We start from the raw sequence: 20,919 nt of genomic DNA, 5'->3' as shown, positions 1-20,919 counted from the left end.
CGTTGATGCGCTAACGGGGATACGATCCAATTCACCATGTTGATATACGTTTCAAGAACACGCGATTCTTGACCGCGCGCCTGTTACACCTCCAGTAAACACAAGTGAAAAAGAAATAACGCCCTTGTAAGTAAAAAAAACACCAACGATCCGCACAGTGGCGCAGATAGCGACGTCCGCGTGAACAGCATCAGCAGCGGACCAGCGCCGTCTGGCTAAACGCCGTTCAGTCGATAGTCGACGGCGTCCATCGAGGGAGCCAGCATGTTTACCGCTAAGCGAGCTGGTTCCTTGGTGCTGGGCTACAAAAAAAAACTCGCACGCTGGTGGAAGTTGCTGTCCTTTGTTACTTGATCGTGTAGTAACGATTGTTGTACGAGGCCGCTAATTTGCTATACGCAGACGCAAAAAGCAACGGCTAGAACTTCCGGTAAACTGTAAACAAATCAAGACGACATAACATAATTAGCATTGCCGTCCTCCTTCTCCTTTTCTTCACCGTCATCGCGACGCACAAATGAAAGGCGCCCTAGAGGATTACAAATATCGCGCTTACCGTCAGTTTAGTACGGATTATTTGACTACTATTTGATGCTGTGTTTTTTGCGTCGTTAAGTTGAGATTCTGGCTGACAAGTTGTGCGGAGAAAAGGAACATAGGAGATTTTGTTGCAGGCGCGTATTTCATTTAAGTAGGCTAATGTGCGTTCGTGTTGATAGGGCCTTCTACGTGTAGGACGACTAACAGTGACTTAAACATTAATAGAAGAATGGTTATGCTAACGCCATCTTGCTTATATTAGATGTGGGAAAATATTCTGGGGTGGTTGAAATTACTGAAGTGGCTACCAGATATGTTTGTGTGAAAGGGATCGAGTGAGACGGCTATGTGATACTGAGGCATTGACGATCTACAGCGTGAGTTGAAAATCTGTGACAATCAAACGGTAGTAGGTTGTTGTAACAAAGATGCCATCACACGCTTTGATATTGCTGACGAAACAAATTCCACACAACAGAAAAAAAAAGGAAACAAATTGTCTGTAATACGTCTTTCGTAATCATATTTTCAATCGTATATCTAAATTATAGCGTTTCGTCAGATACTTAGAGGAGTCAGCTTTGATATGGCTAGATCAGGTAACCGGGAGGATCTCAATACGAACGAGTTGCATTTTCTGTCTAAGCTGAAATACGTAACCGTCAGCCCGTAATATATAATCGCCAAACTATTAATAAATAAGGGCCTGAAAGGCAAAACGGCTCAATGTTACATGGTGCAGCGACGGCGTCGGCATTTTAAGTGCTAAGAATCAACGACATAGAGCTGATGGTCCTCAATTCTTGTCGTTGCTCGTTTGTGGCCTTTAACGTGACTTTGTATACCGGCAAAATTGTATGCAGACGCCGCTGGTTGTACTGTACATCTCCAGACCCACTCAATAGATGCGTCGACGCAAATGATTGAATTTGTTACGGGTCCCTTCGTCCCAGATGACCGGCATTGTTTAACATTTGTAGATCGTTGAACATCGAATCTTTCTAATACATCTAACAATTCATTTTTGGCACATTCAATGAACTATTATCACAGTAGCACTTGATAAACTATATATATATATATATAATAATAACGCGTAGCTTATCCATTGCGTTGCTCAAACACAAACATGAACCGTTACGTATGTAAAAAAAAATCGAAGTTTCTGCATTGTACATGCGTTACCTCACAGGCGTCACTATACACCTCGGCCGTCCCATCTGAACAATTCTGCTATGCCTCTAACAAACAATGGTCGCCAACTCTCGAACGCTCAATGCGGAAACAAATTCAAAAGGAAAAGGATGTTAACCTTGTACGATGAGGCATAAACAGCCATCACTCCAACTACACGAAACGGAGGGACGTCTACAACTACAATTTTCCATTAATATGTTGAACAGAGCAAGCTTTCTTCTTTTTGAGATACGCCCTGTAAGTCAAACTCACACTTCGTTAGTTATATGGTGAATTTTTTTGTTAAAAAGATATTGCTTTCAAAAACTTGAAGCTATTACGAAGAAACGAGATAAAGCGGCACTCATGAGATAGTAGTTCTTCAAAAAGACTTGGAATATTTCTACTGGCTAGTTATTATTTAATGCAGATTGTCGATGGACACTTAATAGGTATTAAATTTGTCATTTGTTTATAAGCCCATACGCCCTTGTCGATATACTTTGAAAGCATTTCGTATTTACAGCATGCGACTCGTACGCTTAGTACTAAACGGGATAAACGTGAATCCGTTCGGTTCAAAAGGTCAGTACAATTTTGTGTGCCGTTCGTTTGTACCGAACCTCCGACGAAAACGATACTAAGTAGAGCGTTTCAGCGCACTGTTACAGGCAACGCGCTAATACATTATGTTTATATGTTTCACGCATTATGTAATCGATAAATGGATCCGTCTGTGTGTATTTATATTGCGTAGATATCGAGCCATCGGGAAAAAATAGGAGAATGAGCAACTCAGCCTGAAGTCCTTGTACAGATTCCTGCTTTGAGGACTTAGCCAAGCTACTTAGTTCGAGACGAGAACTATTTACAATTCGGTCTTCACCTGTAAACCTTGAGACTCTCTCCGATTCGCAAAACGAAAGCTTAAATTGTGCCCATCTGGCCCACACTGGTGACAGTCTGCGTCTGACACCTTTTCATGCCAAGAAGCTTGACAGAGTATGCATATACGCCCCATCATACACTAAATATGATGGCTGAAGATGTTTTATCTGATAACGCCTCGGTTTCATGGAAATAGAAATTCAATACAATCGAAGAATCGGTTACTGCAATATGGAATAATATGGAAGGCGTAAGTGAGAAGAAAAACTTACACAAAATACCAAATCTATGCCCCGTATACACTCAAAAAAATCTTCGGAAGAGAGAGAGAGAGAGAGTTTCTTCATCTTGCGTCGAAGCTGCATGCTTTTGAGAGCTGCACGTGAAATTTTTAATTTACAACTTTCAGAAATGGTTTACGCTTCGTGCACAATACGTGATGGCAATCGTATTGAAATATATGTATAAATCGTGATTATCGTCGTATCAAAATTAGCCATAGCTTTGTCAGTATTGAAATTCGTTAAGTAGAGCACAGAAACTGTCCGCAGTAAACGTGTTCTATGAAATGTAGTCAAGCAGATGTTGAAATCCACATACAAAACTTTCACTCATAACGGAGCTGATAGCTGACAGATCATTCGTGGGTAGCGTATTTGCCTGCCAATCTTACGGGTACGTTGTGGTTTAAGTTCGAACCTGGGTAAAGACAGACCTCGTTTCGTGCAGGAAGCCGGGCGTCTGATGGAATTTCTAACGGCGATACCGGATATAAAACTCGAAACTTAGAGATCAGGTGGTTGGCAAGGCGCCCCTCAGCCGTGTCTTTGTACCTTATATGCTGAGTGAAGGTCGCACGGGCTTCGTCAAAGAAGGCACCTGAGAGTGCAACTGCTATCGGACAAGCTTACAAATTGTAACTGTGGGTTTGAGATTCTTCTCCTCTCAACGCAGGTTTAAGGGACATTCCGCGTCTCATACAACTTTAAAAAGGTTAAAGCTACGACAATTAGGCCACCTTCTCACAGAAGGCTGGGAAAATCGAATATATGAGACAGGTTTTGCTGAGTCGGGCTGCAACCCCAGAGAAACGAGCACATTGTTTGACGGTTCCGGTTGCATACGGTATGATAACATCATTTATGGTCTACCCTGTCGCGATCGTGAAACCAAACAGTACACTACAATAGGTCCAAATAGCTTTTCCAGTCGAACGTAAGGTAAGTAAGTCCATGTATGCTAGATGTATTTAGTGCTTGCGACCATAAACATAAGAAAAAGCTTTTTTCCTACCGCGTTTTAGAAATTTCATATTAACATCAAACGATAACAATCAGAATTTCTTTTAACATGTAGTAGTATGTGGGGAACATGGAAACAAGGATTAATAGTCATGCCTACTAAACAATCTACGATGAGGGCTGGAAGTGTTGAGTAGGGGCCACACGAAATCGTGGAAAACTTGACTTCCCTGCTGAGCAAGATAGACCTGTGCTACTTCGCCAATATTTGTTGCGACGATCACTACTGCCGTCAGCATCCGTTGCTGAATTCTTAGGTAGTAATGTAACTATAATCGCAAACGACATCCTCCGACATTTTCATGTTGGAGAAGTATCGAGGGCAACTTATGAAGTGGAATCTAGAAGAGCCTTATGCAAACAGGAACCAAGTGGTCGAGGATGGAGATGAACTTCACGTCCAAATCTATGCCTAACTCGGGTCTGGAGCAGTTCTAATTGACCGTTGACCAATCGACACTGATAATCGTCCTTAACTAGGTTCATTTCGACTGCACTGAAACAAAGCTCGTTTCGAAAAAGCTGCTTTTTTTTGACATTGCATTCTGTAACCTTTATAGTTTGTGTAGTTTAGTTTGACAATGAGCTTGCACTGGAATTATCCTTGCCAAGCAGGCATCCGCGTAGGTCGAAAAAGCGGGAAACTAGAGTATGCTACCCAAAATCGATGGAAATACTATTTACATAACGTAAATACGGATGTAATTATGTGACTTTTTTTGTCGTTCACCAGGGCTAAAAAGCTGTAACGCGGAAATAGATATGGCGTATACGAGGTGGATCGTACAGATAGTCCGAAGTACGACCCAAAAGAGACTCTCTTAAGCTCAAAAGTGATACCTTCAATTTAAACCATGCGTTTCACTCAGTTCTTCGAATACGTTCGGTGCTACCATTTTAAAAGAAGGATCATTACCTTCTAATCTAATATATAAATACATTTTTTAGCTATAGAAATTATGCCGTAAACAGAATAAGTGTCCTGAGTATGCGTAGCTTAGCATTACACAGTATCTAACATTAGTTAGACAGAAACCTAATGGTTTGATTATGGATTCTATCCACCGTAGGATAGAGCCAAACTCTGCTAAAAAGCTTCATTTGGTATCTCTTGACAACTCAGTTTATCAGCTTGTGCTGAAGTCCAAATTCTATGTCGTGCTTTGTATTGTGCTTCTAACGGGCAGTCGCAGTGGAGAAACGCGCTAAGAAGTATTACTAAAAAGTTACTAAAAGTGTTATAAAAAAAGATTTTGCAATACTCTACGCCGAAGCACGTTCGAGCGCTTCAGATCTTGTAGACTATTTACCGCGATAATGCACGGACTCATCTGTGCCGTAACCCGTTTTTTGAATCAAAGCTTAACAGCTATGTGACTGTAATTCTCGTATTTATCCTGCGCTTTGTCTTCTTTTTTAGGCTTGAAAAATAACGCGAAGCGGAAACGGTTTAGGGAACAACGCAATAAAAACAACGACAATTAGAATGAAGCTTGTGCTCCTAATACTGAAAACGATTGGGAAAAAGAAGCACACGCATATTAAACAAAGAAATCTTCAATACCTCGTTGGTCCAGTAGTTATCAAGAAATCATCAATTTTTTTTCTATGCCACCCGTATGATAACGGCTGTAAATAGCTAGAGGCGAAGCTGCGTGATGCTTTGATGTTTACTCGATATTTTTATGGCTATCACATTGTCCTTAAGCCGCCATCTGCACTGCGTAATAATATCTTGGTAGCTTGGCTAGCTTATCGGCCAGGTAATTATTACGATGGCGGAGTGGTGCCCACAGACACAACAGTACCTTAAGGTCCCTTACCTCGTTTATGTAGCTGTTTATCGATTTGTATTTGATTATCGACCAATCAGATTTATAGCGACTGATATGCGCATCCTACAGTGCACGTTAACAGAGAGCACGTTGCGACAGACAATTATGGTGTGAACTCTCTCGTTTTTGTAAATGTTTTCATAAGGTTCAATAGTTGACGGTTCCAACTAGTATGCTAAATCAAGTGCATTGCGTTCGGATAATAACTGCGTCACTGAAATCAACTGCGTGCATGCAATATATCAGGATTGCCCCTATCTCTTGAACATTTGTTTTTCAGTGTGTGTTTAAGAGAAGTTTTATCAATAGACAAACAGCTCGTTTCGTTGGTCAAGACCTCCGCATGTCTACGCATACCATAGACTCCTACTCTCTCGAGCTAGTGTCAAGTATCGGGCGTATTGGTGGTTATCGGGATTATGACAATCAATCCGGCTTCTCTCGAACTTTCTAGATGCTCGTTGGTTATGCGAGTGTTGCAAATTTCGATTTATGTCACGTGAACGAAACGTATACTGCTAGTATATGAAGAGTCATAATATAGATGTGGTACCGATTTAAGAGGCACGATCTCGGCAATCCAAAGCAAACCGTTCGGAGGAACGCTTCGCTCCTGCCTCAGGATCGAAAAGGTATTGCCGATCAGGTAGCAGGTTATGATACACGGCGGATTCCCCGCCCAAAAGCGAATCTAAAGGGGAAACAGGGCTCGATTCTTGCTGAGCATATATGTGTTGCTAATCACCTCAGTCGGGCTCTACTTCGCAAGGACGGGTACAAACTCAGTTCTTTGAGCCCTCTCACCCTTTAAATATTCTACACTTCTACTACTCGCAGGGAACGAGTGTCCGTTGTCAGCCGCAATTGTTGTCCTGCCGGTCATCCCGATTTCGATGGAGAGAGGCTTGTCATTAGTCCTACTAGAACTGCACGGCAAACAAGGAAAGGCTTCGTCCATGCGCGGCATTTGAGCATGTCATCGTCACGCTTCCCGGCCAACCTTACTGCTGTCCTCATATACGCTGTTTGCATTACAGAAACAGAATGGAAACGTACAGGTAGTTACCGATAAAAGTGGGTAGATTTGTGTGGGACAGATCAGAGTAATAGTCATTACATGAAATCAGAACGAAATGTATACCTCGTTCAATTGCAATATAATAGGTTTCAAATGCATTGTAAACGAAGTAGAGCTAAATTGTCAGGCTTCATTTTTTTGCTTCACGCCCACACACACACACACACACACACACATAATGCAGACTACCAGGTGGCTATGGGTATCCTGGACTATAGAATACGGTAAGTTGAAATGCTTGGAGTAGTAATGATGGAGACTGACAGAAAGCATTATTGGTCATCGTTTTCTTACTAAGTATACAAATACATCAACGTACCCGTTGATCTTAGTACTTATAAGGCATGTACAGCATCAGATGACCAGTAGTTTTATTTGATATACGGCTGTATAGGTTGATTGCAAAGGAGCGGTCGGTTTCAACAATAGCAGAAGTGGTTTGTCTGCAAAAATGAGCCGCTCAGAAGCAATCGCGTAATCGATAGAAATCTAGACCGCTTACGTATTGTTTATTCAGGCATGACTTTCGTGCATGTTATCATGATTCTCTGAAAAGGTGGCAATATAATACCTACCTTATCGAATGATTTGTATTAAAATACTCATTATAATATATCAGTATAGACGGTATAGATATGGATATTTGGTTTCGGTAAATGCCAACGTTCAGTGAAAGCTTCGAGCGCTAAGGGATCGACTCTTACAGCTAAGTAAGGGTAAAATTAACTCGAGCTTCGTTTAACTGACTGACGACTTTATGGAATTTCATATTGTTTCTAACAGCAAAAAACAATGATATGTTTGTTCATACGTTATTATATCTGTGCTCACATCTCATGTAATAAATTCGAATTCCAATTCACGGCAAAAACAGTACTGTTTAATGTAGAACGACATAATCCTTAAATTCTAATTTAAGTCTAAATAATAAGCAAATGTTTAAATAATAGGTTATAAATAAACTAGTCTACAAGAAAATGTTTGCAAAGGTATACTTGTACTTCAGATGCTGAATTTCAGTTAAGCTCCCAAGCCAATATCACGTGTCCGTCTGGGCACAGTATGGCGTGAACGTAACTCTTGACAAATCGGTTTACGATTTTTACAAGAGACCCTCTACCCCGCGTCTCATTAATAAGGAAATAATAAGGACTCTAAATATTAGCTAGACCACTAACGCTGTCCGCGGTAGGAGAGCCAAAGGCGACAAAGACTGGCTTTAATGTCGACATTTTACCAAGGTTATACTCGTTTACCACTTTAGATAGAAGTCTTCATGGGCCATCCTATGCTTATGTTCGCCGAGTCCTAAACGTGTCGAGCCTTACGTCCGGCATCGTCGTTCCGACGTCGAGTTCGGGCGTAGACATGCTTCGTTTTGTGCTGGCAGCTAGCCGTCTGATGGAGTACTTTGTACCGCACGTAAAACCCGAAACATTTACTTTCTCAGACTTCTCGTATAGTCTATACTTAACGGTGCAACTTGGCTGGAAACCATTTATTTCTACAGTGACGTTTAAAGCCTATTGCCTAATCTAGTGGTTCGCATAAACAAGTGGGTTCGAAAAGTGGCGCGAAAATCTGAGTGGGGCAAGCAAAGTTTAAAGGCGTTGGACTGATCTAAAAAGAAACGGAACTCAAAGAATATACAAACAAAATTAGTCGACTTTCGATATTTCAGCCTTAATAATAAAGATATTCAAAGGTCGTAAACAACTGTATACCTAAGATCAACATTGTGTGCCATTTTATATACTAGCCATGGTGTCCTTTCGCGATTGTTTATTTGTAAGCTAAGACTGCATATTCGTAGAGGCTAAAAAAAAACCAACGTACTTAATAAAAAGAGACCAATTAACGTTATCCGGCTGTCTATTTTGGATTAGAGAATATCTCCGTTGCCGACTCCAGCTTCTAAAGACGATTCAATTCTGTTACCAACGTACGCTGCTGATCTTACGGTTCAATATAGCGTCAGTCTCTCAATCTTAGTGTATTTTAAAAGCACATGTTGAGCCTAGACGTTTCTTTAGATCAAATCCCCATTTCCAGCCGGAAGCAGGGAAAGGTCGGTGAGGCGTATCGGTGAGTCGACCTGTGAAAAGGTTTGCCACAACGCAATCCGGCCGAACGGTGAATGAGTTATGTATTTTCGTTCAAATTTACCTAGTCACCGGTCATAGAAAAAGAAGATGGAGGGTGTGCCGTGAAAAAGCTGTGAGAAATCTATTGTTGCATATTACCAGTGCATACATAGGTGGTACAAAACGAATGTCAGTTTGCTAGCGTTATACTATAATGTATGATATCAAATCGTAACCCTTACATGTACATTTTATTTTGCAAAATTGTAAAAAAATAAAAAACAAAAAAAAAAAACGCTGTTCGCATCAGTGAATCTACTTGCAGGAAATTAGATACTTCCTAGGAATCTAAAACCGCAACACTGAACGATATTATTTAACAATGGAACATTTCAGTTATTTAGAGAGAGTAAAGTATATCATTTCGTCTCTGTATCAGATTTGACATCTATATTGGCTTGATCAGTGTGCAGAGCTTCTAGTGCATTGGTGTCACAGTGTCGTACTGCAATTAGAATGAACAGACGTTACGTTTGAATGATTGTGCGTGTCATTTTTGATGGATCCGGTGATTTTGGAGAGCTTTTGACAGTACACTGAAACCTCGCCTGAGAGTGGATGCCCCGCTTCGAACCAATATGCTTTAATTAACATTATCTATTGTGGAAGTTAATTGAAAGAAAGAAAGAAAGAAATTTCACAAAAGGAAGAACTCAGTGATATATAATGATAGGCGCTGGAGGCTTGTGAAAGCTATCGGCTGAATCTCGGTGAAATCTCGGACAATATCATAAGTCGTTGTGTTACACTATGTCTACGTCTAACACCATTTGAGAAATCGTCATTAAGAAAGGCGTGCGTGTAAAAGGATCGTGGCCGACCTACTCTCGATTTAGCTCCTATTTGATGTATCTATTCAAAGACCAAACACAAAGTGCCGTTCTGAAAATATGTGTCTGACCAGTTGGCTCATATCCCTGATTTATTAGGAGGTCCCAGATAAACTTAGTAAACACTTGTGAATTTCACAGTTTTCCATATAAACGTATTGATTCGTAAGGGAGTGCAAAACTACTTAGAACTTATGTTTGTGACTGTTGGATGTGCTGGTGCTTCCTTCACATATGAGTTTATATTCCCACTCAACGATGACAAATCTTCAGCGGTCGTGGTCCTTCAGCGACGTGAATTGTTCACGTCCAAGAGCAATCGACCGATTGCATTCATCCTTCACGAAGAACTTGCGACGTCTCTCACGCCGTGACAACCTCTTATCGACATCTTCACTAGTAATATTTACAGCTATAACTTTTTGGCTAGACGTAGCGGAACTCAATTTAGTAATCATGCTTTACAATAGAATATAGAACTCAGGAGAAACACTAAAATGTTCAACTAGGAATAGAGCTTGATCCCAGATTTGCATACGCTTATATATATATCACAAAAGTTATAACGTAGACAGGGCTCAAACCACCTTCAAACTGCCTTAAAAGTTGGTCATATGGAGCACGTTAATAGTGATTTTGGGTTCTGTAGAAGTGTTGGCTGAAGTAAATAATAATACAATTAATTAGCAGCGATTTACGAGGGAAGAACGGTATATTGCAGGAAATCAGCCAACAATCAAAACGATTTTACCCATTCAAAAGTTACCTGTATGCCGGATCAAGGTATCTTATTAGTAGAAAGTACCGTTGACATCGTCAGCTTCGTATTATTTCTTGGTTAAGGGTTCTCCCAATCGTTCCTCATAATCGAATGTTTCGTAGACAAGAAGTAGACTAGATGGCTAGCTGGCTATGTCTTACGTTTCGTGATTTCTGCGAGCTTGATTTAAGCCTCCAGCCCTCTCAGACAGAGTAATAACTTGAATAAGAATGGAAAATCAATTTTTGCGAGTATAGCCTATTACCCAACGCTGCCCTTGCTTTGACATTCCTGATTGCTGTGTCCTATCAATACAGGACCTGACTGCCATGTCAAGAAAGAATTTCCAGCTTTGGAGAGATATTGCTGATTTTCAGTAGAACTAATCTAGCTCTTTATTCATCCGTCGAGAAAGAGGGCACCGAAAAACATTTCTGATGAACCTCGATAAACTCAAATTTGTTGTCAATTTGTTGCAATTTTGCAATAAAGCGTTAATGTGTAAGCCGGCCGATAACTTAAACTTGATGGGTGTTTGAGAGGCCTAGAATCATGGTAATAGTAACTGTTCACTTTCCCAAATTATAAGATTCAACAATTGCTTTCCAACGAACACTTTACCATCTGTTTTCTTATATTTACTTACAATCTCATTGAAATACAGTATACTGAACCCTAACGCCCGGAGTGAGGCTTTCGCTATAAATAGAACAATATAGGTTGACAGTTCTTATAAACCGTACCTATATAATAAGTAGATTCTCTCCTAAAAATATATATATTCTTAAAGGTATATTTTTGTACAACGAATGACTACCTCGTCCTTCTGTCACCAAATAATGTCACAATGTGTACAACTTGCCACTGTATAAAGTATTCAGCGGCTGGGCACCTCTTCCACAATCAATCCTAGCATCATGGCCTGAGTTTGCGGTGGAATTTAAACATGTCCTGCTTCGTGCTGGGAGCCAGCCATATGAAGTAATGCTTAACAAAGGTTGCACTGGTCGTAAAAACCTGGAACATGTATTTTGCTAAAATCCTACCTTAGTAAAGTGAAAAGTAGCAGGTATAGATAAATAAATCTATGCCTATCATTACTCGGATTAATTAAATTAAGTGGAATTTTAGTTTGATCAGTCCATTCGTTTAACGGAAACTATGTCATATGACCTTTGTCATAGTTCATTTGTTTTTGTGCTTTACAATATCGCCTTGATGACTGTGAATAAGAAACGTCAAGGGTGGCGAGGAACCCGTTAGCTCGCAGACGTCTTGCAAAAAAGCAACTACTTAACGAGAGTGGACCAAGTTTGCGTTGCTTTTCTATATATTTGGATAGAGTAATGAATTTCAATCCTGGACATTATAAGAACTTAGTTAGACCTAATAGGTTAGCAAACAAACCCTGATCCCACTGCATTTCTCTAAGAAGTTACCTTTCAGTCTTGAAATGTACAGTTCTAAAGGTCATACCAAAATGCAACTTCGTTTTCTAAACAGTCTTTAAGAATTTCTGCTGCGTAAACAATTTGTTTTTCAATAAGCTGGATATCAGCGTTTCCATTTCTATTTGTTGCGTGCTACAAGCCATCTAGGCGAATCCCAGCAGTTCAATTAAATTGACTGTATCGGGCCACGCCAACTGTAAATACGGGGGAACTGCTGGGGCGAAAGCGGCCTTTGACACCATCGTCGGCTAAGGGGCGCCCAGTCTTCGCTCGTGAGACTTTTGCCGCTCAGAAACAGATCAATGTGTACGAACAGTTTCGAAACCTCGCGGAAAGGGTTCAATCAAACGACGAAGCGGAAGCGAAATAATGTAGCTTTGGGTCAGCAACAAAAAAAATATGTATATATACATATATATTGATGATGCCTGCCAAAAATTTGGCCGTCGATTGTAACTTCCCATAGGTTTTTAAGGCGGGATCTTTTCAAAATCCCGTGTATAGACATCCGCGGTCAGTGAGCTCCCAACAGGCCATGGGCAGCTGGACTCATCTGCATGTCAAAGATGTAAAAGTGGCTATGCATCTAGCATTAGCTTCGTGCGCCAGTATTGTCACCGTTTTCGATACTTACTTGGCTCGCATTGGAGTTGGTTACAATGGTCATATCTGGCTAATAGGCAATTTTCCAGGGTCCTGCGATGTTGCCAACTTTATCACGTACGATCAATAGTAGCAGAATACCGTAGTAGAACACATAGCAATGGGCAAAGTATGGTCACAGTTTTGCCCCCACGGCATTGCTGCTGCAGTTCGTTTTGTACCGCACTGACTCACGTTCAAGGCAACCCTTTACGAACGACCAGGTTTGGATTCAGCTACAGAATCCCGTCTAATAATAGCGCACGTCCGAATAAGTTGACAGAATGTCACGGCTAGCCCCATAGGCGTCGTTCATTTGTGCTTCAGGGCTTCACATTTGATTTTCGAATTTCGCAAACGACCATTTACTAAATTATCCATAGACTGTAATGTTCGGTAAGCTATGTATAGTACATGATTTCGGCTGTTCACACTTAGTTCCAAGGGTCAATCAAGAAGGGTCCATGTTATGACGTGTTTCAATGCACGTACGTAATGCATGGTGTCGGTCTGATATCCGAAATACGTGCAAATTGTAATTAAGCCGTCTACTGAATAGAACTACAGGTTTGCAATATTTGTATTTCCGCCATTCATTCATTCATTCATGAAGCACAATCTACAATCTCAAAAAACGAAGGACGCCGTGAATAGAAACCCTGTCGTGCCGATCGATATTGTATAAACATAATAGGACTTAGTGTGACGATATGGATAGCTCCTGCTGTTAATACATCAATAGAAAATGTCTCTTTTCATGAAGCGTTCATCTTTTCGAGCCACCGTCCCTATTCCGTCTTATGTTGGCCCCATCAGACTTTCCCATTTCTAGACCTTTGTAGCACTATACAAAAATTGCGCCTTCGTTCTATTTGTGAGTTCCTTTGGGAGGTTGTAGAGGGGCGTTTATTAACCTTAACTCAAGACTGGTGAATCAATTAACATTTTAGCCTCGTATCTATGAATGGTCAAAAAATATACACGAAACTTCTAGTTTTCGCCTGTGAGTCCTTTAATAATAATGAAAGTAATAAAAATAGTAGTAAAAGTAATCTCAATTTGTTGATGATGAGCCAAAAAATTCCAAGGCTGTTAGTAATCGTATCGCTCAGCGTCGAACTTCTATTCCGATACAAGAATAACAAGCCGCACTAACATCATAATGTAGTAACATGAAGTAATTTCCTTCATAAGCTTCATTTTTATTAGGCCTAGCTTACTCGATGAACTGTACATCAAGTTTAATAAACGTAATGCTTGTATCGCAATTCGACAGAGAGGTAGTAAGTTGACTGTAGCTAGGTATAGGTTTAGGTTAAAGTGACCTTTAAGAATGTATCTTTTCTGGAATTTACACTGGGTTAGTGGCTGGCTGGCTGGCTAAGTGTAATAGTTATTATTTAGTTAAAGAGTTATTTTTGTTCTAAGAACAATGTGGCACTTATTAACGATTTTTGTTTGTATTCATTTTAAACATTGTTGGAATGATGAAGGGAAAAACGTAGAGATACGCAAACAAGGACAACAAATAAAGGAAGACAAAAAAAATCGTTTTTTTGGCCATTTTTGAAAAATCAACGGAATATTTGTATAGACCTCTTATTCTTTAACGCCTTCTCTAGTTTTGAACTTGCAACAGCCAGTTAGATAATAGGACCCTATAGGTTAACAGGCAAGTTTTAGCGTGTTTGATAATGCTGTGTGATGGCATTCGGCTCCATTCATGTATGATGAATCCGTTGAACGTCACACTATTCGACATAGGCATATTTATCTGTTTGTATGTACCATATCACTATAGGGTGCATTGAGATTTTCTGTCAGGCTTTTCCTTTGTCAATGTGCACCTAGATGTTCTTAGGACGGCAATTTTTCTCCTGTACATATGCTACTAGAGCAATATCAAATAAAGGAATTGTGTTAATACTGTCAGTATTGCGCCACAAGCATGGAGGAAGTTTGGCGGAAACGGAAAAATAAGACCACCGCTACTACAATGGCCGAGGACGAAGTGATTCGAGTTAGACGCCTTGAGGCTTCGGGAGGAGTCACGAAACTAACTACGTAGTAGGCGTGGTCGCTGGCCAGATCTCGCTGACCGACCTGGGCCGTCCGATTAGACCGACGGATCAGTATTGTCCGTGTGAGCAGTGCGTACATATGTGTGTGAGTTCTTACTCCGTGTGGCCACGTGGAGCAGTCGTAGTGCCGTTGATTAAGCTCACAGCAGATAGAACGGAGAAGTACGCCATTTTGTTTCGAGTTGCTCAGAGATCCAGTCCAATCAATCCAGGCATAGCTTATCTGGTTAGGCGGTGGGTGATCAGTGGGAAGCGGTTAGCCGCCTGATCGACGGATGTTAGTGGTGGTCTCCAAGGATCTCGGCATCATCGAGTAAGTTGCGAGGCAGCAACAGCAAAAATAGCCACAATAGCAACTGCCCTTAGACGCCGTACGTACCGTAGAGCGGAATACTATCGGCGGGACCATTGCGGGATCCCGGCGTGTAAGCGGCGTAGGTCAGGTCGAGTCGGCTGGTCGTAGGGTTAAACTCGACGGGTTGTTACCCAACGAACCGAACGAGTCAGTCGAAGGCTGGTGAACAGGGCGGGTAAGAAGTGGGGGCATAGCGCAGATAGGATAAGTGCAGCTGTGAGTAAAGACAAGTGGCTTCTTCTTGAGTAAACTAGAGAATAGCTCTGGGTGTAGCGGGCTGTTTGTATTTGGTACAATCATGCGCGCTACCTGCCAATAAACTAACGCAACTCAAAACAAGATAGCCATAAAGCTACGCGGTACGAGGGCAATCCGTCTGGAAGTAGCCATTGTGCTGCTGACTGTAGCTTAGCTACTGCTTCGTTGTGTCTGGCGTCTATCTTCGCCCGTTGTAGAAAAACACTGGCCAGATATTGAATAGCATCGCATCGTTATTATCTTTTGTTATTATCCGTCTTTGATCGGGATCCTAAACAAACTCCATTGCACTTGCGGCCACCCGCCCATTGCGGTCTGTGCTTGCGAATCGCTCAATACGGCCAGCTAGGTATTGGCTGACTGATAGAGACAGCGTTGCTGATCGGGTTAAGAGTGGGTGCGAATCGAAAATTCCCAGCCCGGGTATTTGATATGGGTGATTATAGCTACTCGATGGATGATTGAGACACAGAGAGCAGGGAAAAGGGTAAGCCGAATCCTTACATTCGACACCGGGCGGAAACGAACTCCTAGTAAAAGGCGAATGGAAATTGCAAGAGCACAACCAGCAAATGGACCAATTCCTTTCAGAGAATCGCTCGATTTAGGCGTCTTGAGTGAGTTTGATTAGATTTAAATCGATAACGCCGTTTCAGTAAAGCCAAGTCACAGACACGCTGCCTAATGAATGATTTCCTTTTCAGACAGACAGTATCTCTCGCCACCAATCGCCAGGTCAAGATATATACCTATGTCTCTTAGTTGCAACTTGACAGGGTCATATTGATTAGTAAGCCTAAAGAAGGTCTATGCAATTTAAAAACCTGAGGCATTTAGAGGTCTAATAGTTGTCGATCCGAGCAATCGGTATCACCTCTTGCGCAAAATGTCTAAATTAGGCCATATATGTACATACATACATACATACATACATGCTGTGTGAGTAGACGATTCTGAGTGCGTGCCGCTGCACGCGCGATACGTTCTTTGTTTCACTTCTGGTTAGTCAGTGTAATGCTGTGGGCCTCAATAAATAAACGGATATTTTCATTCATGCTCGTAGTCTTCTGGGGTAGCTCGGATCATTTCTGTGTCATTCATGATACGCTTACTTTTTCGACTTAATCCATAAAAAGGACGACAGCCTCTTCTAACGTATTTCAACGATAGCTGTGTGAACGAGTACGTTGCTAACAGACGCCACTAGTGAATATGCTAGATTGATCGTTATAGTATTAACGGCCTGTTTTAGTCGAAGTCCTAGTGTACTTTCAGCTGTTTAATCGTCACTATAATGGTCCAGTTATAAACAGAAATAAAGCCAATCACGAATTGTTTTAAGGGATGCTATTCATTCAAATACTGTGCAATGCTTAGAAGAAGATGAAACCAAATAGGCCGAAATTCGCTATCGTTGAACGCAAGCGAAAAAAAAAAATAAATGTACCGGCTGTTCTGACAAGGGCTTTTATATAGCCTAAAGTGGTTCTCTATAAGGCATGTGTTTTGGAAAAATATTGATCGAAGACACTTATGTCATAGCCTATATAGGCCCCACAGGGTGAAATTATATGGGTCAGAGGTGGGGCTCTAAGGACGACTAATGAGTTCACGCTAAAAAACCTATCACTTGACAAAGTTAAAGAAAAAAATGCTTGTCTTTTTGGAAGGATTTGGCTAGAAAAGTCGGCGCTTTACAATCATTCGCTGCAAAGTTAGACAGGTCAAAGGTCATGATTCATCTAGCAAAAGCCCATATGAACTTCTGTTTTAAGTTGTGAAACCGGTTTTGAAGTGGCCAGAATTGGCACGTGTACATTGGTAAGTTGAATTTTGTTGTATAAATGGCTCGAGTTAGTTAATTAGTTACGTGGGCACCGTTTATCATCGATAGCTTGACTGCTATTGCTATAAACAATTATTTGCGGTAAATTCTGCTCCGACCCTGAAATACGGCGTACGGTGCGTTAAGTTAATAAGGCAGTGAACATGTTTTGATACGTTGTTGACAACAATGACACTGGTTCAACGGATACGTTTGCCGTATATGCAAACACCTATTTCTACAAAGCCACACTTTTATCCGAAACTAATTTGTTTTTTTGATTGGTTTGTATAGTTAGCATCATGGCTTCATATACCTTCGAAATGCTGTAGTTCTTCTCTATTGTTTCTATTGTTCTTGCCTCATCAAAGGTCTGACGAAATATGAGCGAAATTCTTAATTGTCGCATAATGACACCCCACCTATTGAAATTTGGACAATGTTAAAAATTCAATAACGAGAAAAGGACTAAATATTTAACCCGAATGTATATCAAAAACTATAAATTCTCCATAATATTAAAGTTTTCAGTCAACATTCCTGTTATAAAAGATGGAACGACCCACATAGACCTTGATCCCATAGGCCAACCTTCTTCGCGCCAAATTCGTTTGATCAATACCAATCCGCTGCCCTCCAAGAAAACAAGTAGTACATACACTGGGTTTCCATTCGACACTGAGAACAGCATTAATATCATATATCATTAACGCGCCAATTATAAAAATGGCATGATCGTTTTTCAGCTAGCCGACCTCGCAGCCACTAGTGTCCGCGTCCGTGTCAGTGATCGATTACGTTAATATAAATACGACGTATTTACACGGTATTAGTTAACAGCTCGAGTCCCATAAAGGTGTTTCGGCTAGTTCGTTTATTTGAAGGACGAATTTCTAATGAACCCTCTCATTAAGTGGACAACGGCATTTTTCCTGTGGCTTAGTGATCTTTTGTTGGTACCTTACATATGCCGATCTATTTCTACTTCTACGAAAATAGGCTTAAGGTGGATGGCTTAATCGGATCAATTAAGCTCACTTTTTTGTGGTGGTGGTGACGGTATGTCGTCCAGGGACGTACATATCGAATAAACGAGGAGTCCTCTCTACATTGAGTTATTTTGCCTGTAGCTCACGTTTTTTCAAATCAACATAGTTGCCCAGTCATAACCTGACACAGCTTTGCTAACATATAATGCAAGAAGGACTAGATAGGCAACCAAACAGCCCTCGTCCAGATGCACGTCCTCGTTTTACATTTCCGCTAGGGGATATCGCATATACATGTATTATGATCATAAATTCATCGTGCTGTCTTCCAGCGATCTGTATGTATTTACATAAGTAGAAAAGCATACCTGGTAACGTGCGAGAGAGCAAGGGGCTTCCCTCTGCGTTAAACAAACTACCGCAACTTGTTGAGCTCATTTGAGCTGTTAAATGCTCACTTAGTTTCGGTTACGCCAGTACGTTGTTCGTCACGTGTTCATGGCGTCCCCCGGTTGATGGCAAAAATGTACAGCACGTACATGTTTGGGCCCCTGGTTCCACTACCCCGCCACCGTCCTTTACTTAGCCGATGTACAAATTTAGGCACAGCTGGCGGTTTTATGTAAGATCATAGCGAGACGGCGGTCGAGCCCTCCCAGTAACACTCCCTATATCTTTTTGCACGTATGCTCTCTTTTTTGCAGAATATCAAGCCCTAATTGAATGGCTTTTTTTAGGTCGCTCTCTGAGGGGGCTGCGCGTTCGCCTTTTTGTCTTGATAGTTGTGGATTAATCAGCACCTATTAGCATGAAGCATAGGTATAATGCAAAAGGTTCAAAAACGATAATATAGAGAAGAAAAACACTTTGGATGAATGATATCGCCAAAGATTTTCTCTATTATAAACGAAAAATCCATGAAATCGCGATAAAATTATACTTCATTGCTCAGCCTAAACTTATAATATGAATGTTTCAGTTAATCTAGAACGTTTTCTTATAAAAAGGCATAATTTAACATGTGAAAATTTACCTTTGCTTCTGTATTTTTTAGAGTTTAAAAGGAAAAATTATCGCTTAATAATATGAAAGAGTAGAATGTTGTTTTATTATTATTAGTACAATTGTATAAAAATAAGAAAATTGCGATTTGTGGTTTTGCTACAAAGTGTTACAGTTAGACAGCTAAATGGAGCAAGTCGCAGCTAAACTCATTGTCTAAGGTCTGTTTTTTTGTGGCCTTTGTTATGCTTACGCCTGTCCCTAAGTATTCTTACGAACTTTTTCTACAGAAATTCCGTAAGCGTCACCAAGGTTCGAAAAATTTCTCTGACGAACTCGAATAGAAGCAGACGAAACGGGCCACAATAGCGTAAGTCTTGGATATCGGACGTTGTTGGCAGGCCGCTTTTGTTAACCGGACCCTTACGTAATCCCTAGGCATGCGCAGGGCGTTAGCGACAGTTCGTGGCTAGAAAAAGGGCAAACAAGATGGTGGTGTAGGGGTACCACTCAAAAACGGTATTGAAACGGGGCCCACAAACAGGAGTCTGCTATTAGCCATGCCCTAAGGGGAACATTCCCAACGAGTCTGCGGGATGACCCTTAAGATCTGCTATTCTGTTCTTATACTGCTTAAGTGGCTTGGAGGGCAAAGATAATAACCACACTGTGCCTAAGGGGCACACAGTTTCACTACTAAGAGATCCTGATGCTAACGTATTGGTAGACTCAAAGACGTTGCGCACTCGTGCTCAGTAATTAGTTATAAATCAATTTGATTCACTGGAAAAGACAGTAACTTCAAACTAGCTATGGTTGTTTTTTGGGAAGAGTGCTCGATTAACAAGGTTAGACGAAAAAATATTTTTTAATTTGATCGAGAGCTGGTATCAGAATATCGAATACGACACATTCTTTGCTGGAGAGGCAGCGTTAATTTATGCACTTTTAAGGGCTACACGGGATATGATTTTTCGACATATGTTTCGTATCTATCTTCAGTGGATCGCGAAGACAATACGCGGATATTTTACATACATTTGGAAACAAACAACTGTTTTCTGGCTTTTCTATGCTTTGGGCCTGTTCTAATTGGTTGAGTTTTTGTGGCCATTTTAGAGTCTGCACCTCGTTAGACCTCAAAGATAAAGCAACTGCAGTAATTAATTAATAGCATCATAAAGTTAAATTTAATTGAAAAACCTGATTTCAATACAGCTATTTATATCACTGCAGTTAAGAAGAGCTGTTGTTTGAGTGGACTGTGCCACACATGTGTCTTCTTTATTGATTCCGTGATTGGTTGATTATCTTCTACATTATATTTCAACACACCAGTACAACTGTACTAATTTTATATGAATATGTCCAAATTTCTCAAACATGTCGAACATTGTTCTTACTGTAAAATGAAGGTTTTGGGTTTTACGTCGTACGTTGCAATAAACCATATTGTTTCGAGCGATTTTATTATCTTCATTTCGTCAAGCATTTACAACTGTCAGTAAAACAAGAAATGTGCTATTTTTTTCCGTGTTTATTCTTAAATGATCTTCGCTCTCTTCTCGTGATTATCAAGTATGACAGGCGTCTACGAAGCGTATCCTAACCTTCAGTCAAGCTCGCAACATTGCCGCATCTGACGTCCTTTCCCCGGATAAACAGAATGACATATATATATATATATATATATATATATATATATATATATATATATATATATATATATATATAGCGGTATAACGAGCACGTTGAAAGGAAACA

General features: G+C 40.7%; 1 protein-coding gene across 10 annotated transcripts in view; it reads left to right on the top strand.

The window, feature by feature from the left end:
* Nucleotides 1–20,919, top strand: part of LOC111252892 (uncharacterized) — a 343,362-nt gene that overhangs the window by 74,772 nt on the left and 247,671 nt on the right. The window contains exons 1-2 of one of the 10 annotated variants that reach the window (XM_086992573.1): nt 295–430; nt 1,733–1,974. The exons of 6 other annotated variants lie outside the window; for them this stretch is intronic. In XM_086992573.1, the coding sequence (XP_086848699.1) occupies nt 1,861–1,974 (114 nt within the window). In that variant the 5' untranslated portion in view covers nt 295–430; nt 1,733–1,860. Of the gene's footprint in view, nt 1–294; nt 431–496; nt 918–1,732; nt 1,975–20,919 lie in introns of those variants that run through there. 3 more of the 10 variants (XM_086992572.1, XM_022811504.2, XM_022811506.2) reach the window with 3 other exon arrangements.

The sequence above is a fragment of the Varroa destructor genome, unplaced genomic scaffold, assembly GCF_002443255.2.
Source record: "Varroa destructor unplaced genomic scaffold, Vdes_3.0 BEIS01000006.1, whole genome shotgun sequence".
Lineage (NCBI taxonomy): Eukaryota > Metazoa > Arthropoda > Arachnida > Mesostigmata > Varroidae > Varroa > Varroa destructor.
This window is presented reverse-complemented; position numbering and strand designations above follow the sequence as displayed.